At 55.5% G+C, this 9,313-nt stretch overlaps 1 protein-coding gene across 4 annotated transcripts; it reads left to right on the top strand.

Annotated features, from left to right (window-relative positions):
* Positions 1-6,963: 6,963 nt before the first annotated feature.
* MRPS16 (mitochondrial ribosomal protein S16) lies at positions 6,964-9,099 on the top strand. Of its 4 annotated transcripts, none has more exons than XM_045032622.1 (4): positions 6,964-7,096; positions 7,616-7,646; positions 8,033-8,293; positions 8,812-9,099. In XM_045032622.1, exons 2-4 carry the CDS (start codon positions 7,634-7,636, stop codon positions 8,928-8,930), a joined length of 393 nt encoding a protein of 130 aa, XP_044888557.1. In that variant the 5' UTR covers positions 6,964-7,096; positions 7,616-7,633; the 3' UTR covers positions 8,931-9,099. The 4 variants fall into 4 exon arrangements, with proteins under 4 accessions (XP_044888557.1, XP_044888558.1, XP_044888559.1 ...); XM_045032623.1 differs by having other exon boundaries at positions 6,970-6,991; XM_045032624.1 differs by lacking the exon at positions 6,964-7,096 and adding an exon at positions 7,125-7,277.
* Positions 9,100-9,313: the final 214 nt, after the last annotated feature.

A 9,313-nucleotide genomic window follows, 5' to 3' on the forward strand; every position in this document is an offset into this window, starting at 1 on the left:
TTTCTATCAGCTTAGGTTAAAAACAACTTTCCTTAGTATCGCTGCCACCACCACGTGATTTAAACAAACATTCAGGGAAGGTAGGGCTCCATCTTCCCCAAATATCCCCCCAAGTCCCTACACCCCCTTTCCTGGGGAAGGCTTGAGAATAATATCCTCACCAATTGGTGCAGGTGAACACAGACCCAAACCCTTGGATCTTAAGAACAATGAAAAATCAATCGGGTTCTTAAAAGAAGAATTTGAATTAAAGAAAAGGTAAAAGAATCACCTCTGTAAAATCAGGATAAGTACTTTACAGAATAACAAAAGACTCAAAAACACAGAGGATTCCCCTCTAGGCAAAACCTTTAAGTTACAAAAACAGGGATAAACCTCCCTCATGGCACAGGGAAAATTCACAAGCTAAAACAAAAGGTAATCTAGCGTATTTCTTTTCTGCTATTACTTACTATTTCTGCAAGATTGGATGCTTAGTTCAGATTTAGCTTAGGGAGATGTATTTTCCCCTGCCCTGTTTCCTGGCTGGCTCCGAGAGAGACAGCCAAAAAACCTTCCCCCACAGATTTGAAAGTATCTTCTCCCCTTATTGGTCCTTCTCGTTAGGTGCCACCCACGTTACCTGAGCTTAACCCTTTACAGGTAAAAGAGGAATTAACCCTTTACAGGGTAAAGAGGGATTTTATGCCACCCTGAGCTGTATGTTTATGACACTTACAAAGAGAAGATTAAGGGATGATTTGATCACAGTCTATAAGTACCTACATGGGAAACAAATATTTCACAATGGGCTCATGAATACAGCAGAGAAAAGGTCTAACATGAGTCAGTGCCTGGAAGTGGACGCTAGACAAAAATCAGACTGGATAGAAGATGTAGTATTTTTAATGGTGAGAGTAATTAACCATTGGAACAATTTACCGACAGTGGTGATAGATTCTCCATCACTGACCATGTTTAAATCTAAATTAGATGTTTTTCTAACAGCTCTGCTCTAGCAGTGATTCTGGAGAAGTTCTCCAGCCTGTGCTGTACAGGAGGTCGGAGTGGATAATCGCTATTTGCCCCTTCTCACCTTAGAATTTATGAATCTCTGTATCTAGCTAAGTATGGGCTGTAGGTGGTGTGTTATGAGGTGGTGTTACATGTAACCATTTGTTCCCATATCTCATACTGATTTCTCTTTGAATCTCTGTTCTTTCTTAAAGAAATGTCCATGTATTTTCTAATTGAACTCCAGCGCTCTGCATAACACAGGAGAGGTGGGCTGAAGTAAAACTGGGACCTCTGGGAACAGTTTCTGAGATTTCTATGATGTGGGGCAGGATACCACAGGGGGCACTATAAGGGACTTGGGTGCTGGGGTGCGTTTGTTTTCAACCTGCAAGGAAAAGACAGGGTTTCCCCTGACAAATGACCAGATTGGCCTAGAAATCATGAGAGTTTTTTCCAAAATAAACCTTTTTTTTTTTAATTTGCCTTCTGGCTTTTGAGCCTTTAGGGTGAGTGACTGGCTCCCCTGGGTACCACCTGGAACTGGCATACCAGTGAGCCTCTCTAACCCACCCGCCCAGGCTCCCTTTACACTGTACTGCTGTGACAAGCTCCTAACCCCCTCCCGCACACACAGGTAGAGACACACCGAGCTGCAACTACACACACATGCTGAAGACTCAGCTAAGAAGCTGCCCAGTTACTCCAGTGCAACTCCCCTGCCCCCCTGGCTCCGAGGGTAAACCCCAAGTTACACCGTTGTGCACTGCACAGGGAACTGCACAGTGCAAGCTCATCACATTGGCCCCCTCCCTCAACATGGAGAGGAATATCTACAGCTTTCTGCCCCCAGTAATGACGCCCACCCACACTGGTTTTAGACAAAACCAAAATGAGTTTATTAACCACAAAAGGTAGATTTTAAGTGATAATAAGGGATAGCAAATGGATCAAAGCAGATTACCTAGCAAATCAAACAAAAACACAATCTACGCTTAATATACTAAAGAAATTTGATAAGTAACAAATTCTCACCCTAACAGTTGATTAGCCTGGGTTCTGCCCTTCTCCCCTTGCTTCTCAGGTGTTTCCAGCAATCTTCTTCGGCAGGAAGTCACTGAAGATCCATGATGACAGTCACTCTCCTGCCTTAAATAGCTTTTGCATACGGCGGGAACCCTTTGTCTCCAATTTTAGTTCCCACCCCTTTCAGTGGAAAAACATTAGTATTCCAAGATGGAGTCCAGTACCAGGTGACTTGGTCACATGTTCCAATAGGCAGGTCCATCCGTAGTTATTCTGGGGCCCTATGCAGCCCCCCCACGGGCGGTGGGGGGGTTGTGGGGCCCCAGGCCTCTGCATGTGCTGGCTCGGCTGGCTTGGGGAGCAGGCAAGAACCGCCCCCCAGCACTCCCCAGCGGCACGGCTGGGACCGGGTTGCTGCATTTCCAATGGGCGGGAAGAAGCAGGACAGGAACGGGGCAGGAGCCTTGGGGAAGGGGTGGAGTGGGGGCAGGAAGAGGCGGGGCTGGGGAGGGGCGGGGGCCTGGGGAAGAGGCAGGGCAGGGGCTGGAGTAGCATGCAGCAGCGCAGGGCACCAGGAAATTTGCTGGTGCCCTACGCAGCTGCGTACTTTGCATACGGGTAAGGACGGCCCTGCCAGTAGGGCTATAGCAGCCATGACGGAGAGGCTGCTTGTAGCATCCTCAGGAAGGTTCCCTGTCGGGAGATTAGCATCTTCTAAGACCTATTGTTCTCCCTAATGGCCCTTCCCAGCCAGGCATCTGGACTGAGTGCATTCTACCTACTGGGCGTTCCCCATGTAAACACATTTGTAATCGATGTATAGACCATATGCCTAACTTCAGATACCAAAATGATACATGCATAAAATTGGATAATCATATTCAGTGAATCATAACCTTTTCAATGATATCTTACATGACCTATCTCGTATAAAATACATCATATTTATGCCATAATCTTATCACGATAATATTACGATGATGAATACGGGGCATAATGCCACAGGATGTACTGGCTTCACACCCCCGAACTTTTCTCTATTGAATGAAATCTAAGAATCTCTTGTATTAGGATTCTAGCAGCCGGGGCTTTAACGAAAACACCACAAACCTGAAGCCATGCTAGAAAATCATGAGAGTTGGTAACACTCGAGTATCAGAGACAGTCTGGTAACTGAGTACCTTAAATATATACTGGCAACGATCTCTTTTTGTATTAACCATAATGTAGCTCAATGTGAAATCCATTTCAGAGGCCACATGGTGAGGCTCTAGTTAAATAAGGATCCCTGCATGGCAATGACACAGCAGCACCCCAGGGGAACAGCTACTCACACAACAGGCCGTGCCGGTGCCCTGGGGCAGCTGGGTCTAACAGGGAAAAAGCACCTCCACCAGCTAACTGCTTCAGCTGGGTGGGGCACTCCCAGCACAGCCACCTGCCCAAAACAAGAGTAAAGCTCCTCCGTAGATCACTATGGCTTTGTCCACACTGGAACTTTGTCAGAAAAATTTTTGTCGTACAGAGGTGTTAATAAAGAAAAACACACCTAAATGACAAAAGTTTTACTCCCCTGCTGACAACCCTAACGCCATTCGTTGGGGGTGGAAGTTTTCTGTCGACAGGAGCGCGCTCTCTTGCTGAGGAACAGCAGCCCAGTTGTGTTGCTAAAAGGTGCATAGTGTAGACAAGCCACATTCAGCAGATCAGAGAGACCCCAAGCTGGAGTCAGTTGGAGACGGAAGCGTGCTGCCCTCCTGGGAGTCACTGGCCAAGGGGGTTCAGCAGTCCTGGGGAGATTGCTGTAATCTGACCCTCCCCTGCAGCCTCCCCACCCACTACAGCAACTCCAGGCCAGGCATAGGCAGCAGGTTTAATAGGCCAAGGAAGGCTAAGCCTCCCGGGGCCCAGCTGCCACCGACCCGCCACCGGGCACCTGGCGGCCCCACCTGGGTTCCACCAATCACCACCACCACTCCGCCTCTTCCCCAAGGCCCCTGCTCCCCTGGCACAGCAGCCACCTCTCGCCCAACCGCCCGCCGAGATCCCTGCTGCCCGCCAAGTCCCTCCTCACCCCCCTTCCCCCACGAGACCCCCCCCGCCAAGTCCCTCCTCACCCCTTCCCCCACAGGACCCCACCCCGCCAAGTCCCTTCTCACCCCCCTTCCCCCACGAGACCCCCCCCGCCCAGTCCCTCCTCACCCCCCTTCCCCCACGAGCCCCCCCACCAAGTCCCTCCTCGCCCCCCTTCCCCCACGAGACCCCCCCGCCAAGTCCCTCCTCACCTCCCTTCCCCCACGGGACTCCCCCCCCACCAAGTCCCTCCTCACCCCCCTTCCCCCACGGGACTCCCTCCCCCGCCAAGTCCGTCCTCACCCCCCTTCCCCCACGGGACTCCCTCCCCCGCCAAGACCGTCCTCACCCCCCTTCCCCCACGAGACCCCCCCCCGCCAAGTCCCTCCTCGCCCCCCTTCCCCCACGGGACTCCCCCCCCGCCAAGTCCCTCCTCGCCCCCCGCCCCCCACGTCACCCCCCCCCGCCAAGTCCCTCCCCGCCCCCCTTCCCCGAGACCCCCCCGCCAAGTCCCTCCTCGCCCCCCTTCCCCCACGGGACACCCCCCCGCCAAGTCCCTCCTCCCCCCACGAGCCCCCCCCCGCCAAGTCCCTCCCCGCCCCCCTTCCCCCACGGGACTCCCCCCCGCCAAGTCCCTCCCCGCCCCCCTTCCCCCACGGGACTCCCCCCCGCCAAGTCCCTCCCCGCCCCCCTTCCCCCACGAGACCCCCCCCGCCAAGTCCCTCCCCGCCCCCCTTCCCCCACGAGACCCCCCCCGCCAAGTCCCTGCCCGCCCCCCTTCCCCCACGGGACTCCCCCCGCCAAGTCCCTCCTCACCCCCCGGCCCCCACAGGACTCCCTCCCCCGCCAAGTCCCTCCCCGCCCCCCTTCCCCCAGGGGACTCCCCCCCTCAACTTCCCGCGTCACCCCCCTTCCCCCACGGGACTCCCCCCCCGCCAAGTCCCTCCTCGCCCCCCTTCCCCCACGGGACCCCCCCCCGCCAAGTCCCTCCCCGCCCCCCTTCCCCCACGGGACTCCCCCCCCTGCCAAGTCCCTCCCCGCCCCCCTTCCCCCACGGGACTCCGCCCCCGCCAAGTCCCTCCCCGCCCCCCTTCCCCCCCTGGACCCCCCCAGCCAAGTCCCTCCCCGCCCCCCTTCCCCCACGGGACTCCGCCCCCGCCAAGTCCCTCCTCGCCCCCCTTCCCCCACGGGACCCCCCCCGCCAAGTCCCTCCCTGCCCCCCTTCCCCCACGGGACTCCCCCCCGCCAAGTCCCTCCTCCTCCCCCCCGCCCGCCGGCAGCTGGTGGGGTCTCAGCTCCGGCTAGCGGCCTGGGCCGGTGCTCGGGCCGGTGCTCGCCCAGCGCGGGGGCAGCCCGGGGGTTGGGGCGGTCTAGCCCGGCTCCGGCAGGCGAGGGGGAAGGGAGGGGCCTGGGGGGGCAGCGGGGGGGGCCTGGGGCCGCCTCCCCGGAGCAGGGTTTCACCCCGCCCCGCCTCCAGCTGCTCGAGCCCCGCCCGTCAATTTCCGCCCCCGCTCAGACCCGGCCCCCCCTGCCAACAGCAGCCCGCAGGGTCACGTGGCTAGTAAGGGCGGGCGGGGAAGGGCCGCGGCTTCAGCAGCGGTTACTGAGCATGCTCCGTGCACGTGCGTCGCGCTCTCCCGCCGGGCGCGGGTCCCTGCACCGCACCGGCCCGGCCCGGGGCGCGGGAGGCGGCGCCAGGCGGCAGCGGGGCTGGGGCTGCAAAACTAAAAATAACCCGGGACCCCTAAACGGCGGCGCCGCCGTGTCCTGCAACCTCCGCCCCGCCCCCCGCCCGGGGCAGAGCCTGAGCCCCCCTCCCGCCTCTCCTGGCCGGCGGGCTGCGGACAGCAACCGGAAGCTGAGTTGCCCAGTAACCGCGCTAATTGTGTTCGACTAAAGCCACTGACCGGAAGTTATTTGCCCGGGGAGCCACTCTAGTGACCGGGTATAGCGTCAGTGCCCCGGTACGCTCGTTAACAGCGTTCCTCCGGAAACAGTGTCCGGAAATCATTTACCCTGGTGTGCTCTTTAATACTGTCCTGCTGGGAACAGTGACCGGAAATCATTTAACATGGTGTGCTCTTTAATACTGTCCCGCAGGGAACAGTGACCGGATATTTAACCTGGTGTGCTCTTTAATAGTGTCCCGCGGGGAACACAGCGGAAATAATTTAGCCTGGTGTGCTCTTTAATACGGTTCCTCCGGGAACAGTGACCGGAAATCATTTACTCTGGAGAACTTTGAAAGCGTCCCCCCTGAACAGTAACCGGAAGTTATTTCCCCATAATACTCTCATTACGCAGCTGCCATGAAGACCAGTACAGTCCGCGGACTGGCAGTTGTCCTGGTTTTACGGCCTGGGGCACCCGGCGCACCCAGGGGGGAGGGCCGCTGGGGGATGCGCTGAGGACTAGCGCAGGCGAACTACATCTCCCATGGAGCCCAGCCCCCGTGAGGTCACGTCTCCCCGCGGCGACAGCCTCGCTCTAAGAGCTCTAAGAGCGGGACGTCCCGGTAGGGCCACACCCACCGCGTGTGCACCGCAATGCCTGATGGGAAATGGAGGGTCGTCCGCAATACCCGGCTCCCCTCCCCCCGGTTCTTCTCACTAGGGCGCGCGTGGCCCTTTCCGAAGTTGGGGGGGAGGAGGGGTCGCCCGCTGTGACATCATCTCGGCGCGACAGAGACGGGGCGGAAACGGAGCGTGCGGGGCGCGCGCGTGTGCGCACTGCGTCTCCCAGCGTGCCTAGGGCCACGCAGTGGCTGATGGCCTCGCGGGGGCCGATGGGAAATGCAGTCTCGAGACGCAGGCACGCGCGGCGCCGGCGCGCTGGGGCTCAGTTCCCACAATGCACCATTGCGGCCTGACCCTGCCGCCGCGCTACGGCGGCCCGTGAGGCGCGGAGGGGGCGGGGCTCAGGCCGCCGAACTTCTGCCCTGCGGCCGCTGCCTCGGGCTGCGGCCTGTTCCCGCCCGGCGCGAGCGCGAGCCGGGCCCGCGCAGGTACCGCGGGGGCTGCGTCACCTCCGGGAGCGGCGCGAGCCGGAGCCACCGCCTCACCCGGGGGGGGGTAACGTCCCCTCGGTCCCGCCAGCCGCGCGGGGCCAACGCGGGAGCCGGGAGCGCGGGGGAGGGGAGCGGCCTTGGGCCGGCGGGACTCGTCCGCGGGCTGCGAGCGGGGCCGGTGAATTACCGCCCCCCCCCCCCCGCCGCCACCCTCCTCCCAACCTAAACCCCAAAACCCAAACGTGGGAGCGGGGGCAGGGGCTTTGACACGTCCATTCCCAGGATCGCCATGGCCAACGGGCCACGGGAGACCGAATCCACAGGGGTCAGGGCAGGGCTTGCAATTACACACCCACGTTTCCCTCAGGATCTTCAAACTCTCACTTTCAGTTATACCTCATCTCTGTCAACGAAGGCGATGTCTGCCCTATAGCATTTACAGCTGCAGCGGGCGGGCCCCTTGTTCTGGGTTTGGGAGTGGCAGGGGATTCATTCATGGTCTTTTTCCTCTTTCAGGTGCAGGCCAGGGTCACCATGGTGCACCTTGGTAAGTGCAGACAGGGTTTGTTACGGGTTGCATGCACACCACGTTGTACTGACAGACCCCTAGTTTCTGCATCCCTCTAAATCAATGACAGTTAGTGGAGAATGTGCAGCCTTCTCCGCTGAACTCTTAGGGGTTGGTAAAGCAAATCTGTCTTATTTATTGTCAATAAATTGAGGTCTTAAAGCAATCTCATGGCAGGGTACAGACGTCGATTCCATCATAAAGAATAATCTCTTGTTGGTGTGTAAGGAAAGGTTACAGCGGTTTTATTGATTTTAAGTGAAACCAAACTTTTTCTCTAAGGCCTTTTGGAATTTTTTGGCTAGATGTCTGTACACATCTGTTATAATCAAATCTTCTGTGATACCTGTTGATCTTTCCTTCAGCTCATCTCCTTCTGAAAAATTATCATGGAGGACACGTTGCTATCCGATTGGCTCTTGGCGGCTGTGCCAACAGACCCTTCTTCCGTATAGTGGCCGCATATAACAAGCGAGCACGGGACAGCAAGTATTTGGAGCAAGTGGGCTGCTATGATCCACTCCCAAATAGCCATAATGAAAAGCTTGTTGGCTTGAACATCGAGAGGATCAAACACTGGATTGGTTGTGGAGCACATGTCACAAAACCAGTTGAAAAACTTCTAGGTAACTCAAGGTGTTTTTCAATCTGAACTATTTGCTTATTTCGCTTAAATGATAATAGATTTTCCTTGGTGATCCTCTGCATACTTGGAGTACCAAAGACCCTTTCTTCATTTCTTTGCATGAATTCTTGAAAATATCTATATATGCAGTCACCCTTCTTTTGGCCACAGGAAATGGGATGGGTCTCATTTATGGAGACACTGAGCTGGCCGAGACAGCAGTTAAAGGCACTTCAAGCCACTAGTGGGTTGGTGAGAGAGACAATTACTCTCACTTCTTAAAAGTCTCATTAACTATTGGAATAGTTTACCCAGGGTTGTGGTGGATTCTCCATCACTGACAATTTAACTCAAGATTGGGTGTTTTTTCTCTGAGAATTATTTTGGGGTAGTTCTATAGCATGTGTTATCTAGGAGGCCAGATGAGATAATCACAATGCTCCCTTCTAGCCTTTGAATCTGAGTCTAGTACAGTAATACTGCAACTCCCGTTATAAACATAAATACTCTTTCTTTCAGGTCTTTCTGGATTTTTCCCATTGCATCCTATGACGATCACAAATGCAGAAAGATTAAGGAAGAGAAGAGCCTTGAAGGCTGAAACAGCTTCTGAGGAAGAAACTCCAGGTGACCAATAACACCTGTCTGAACGGAATTACTCAAAAGATTACTGTGCAGACAACGATCAGAACAGGGTGCCAACTAAAAAGGACAATATACGTACCATAGGCAAAAACGATAGTGGATGTGAATTATTTCATAAGAACATTAAAGTATTTTGAGGCTTTAGGAGGCCTCAGACAAGGATTCCGATTGTCCTCATTTGTTAATTAATAACTTGTGTCAAACTAAGAAGTAATCTGTCATGTTTATGTCAAACTGCACTTACTTAGGCCCAGATCCACACAGGTAACATTTAGGCTCCTAAATTCCACTGAGATCCAGTGGACGTCAAGAACCAAAATACCTTTGTGGATGTGGGCCTTCCAGATGACAGCATTTATACAACTGGAGGTGGAGA

The sequence above is a fragment of the Mauremys mutica genome, chromosome 10, assembly GCF_020497125.1.
Source record: "Mauremys mutica isolate MM-2020 ecotype Southern chromosome 10, ASM2049712v1, whole genome shotgun sequence".
NCBI lineage: Eukaryota > Metazoa > Chordata > Testudines > Geoemydidae > Mauremys > Mauremys mutica.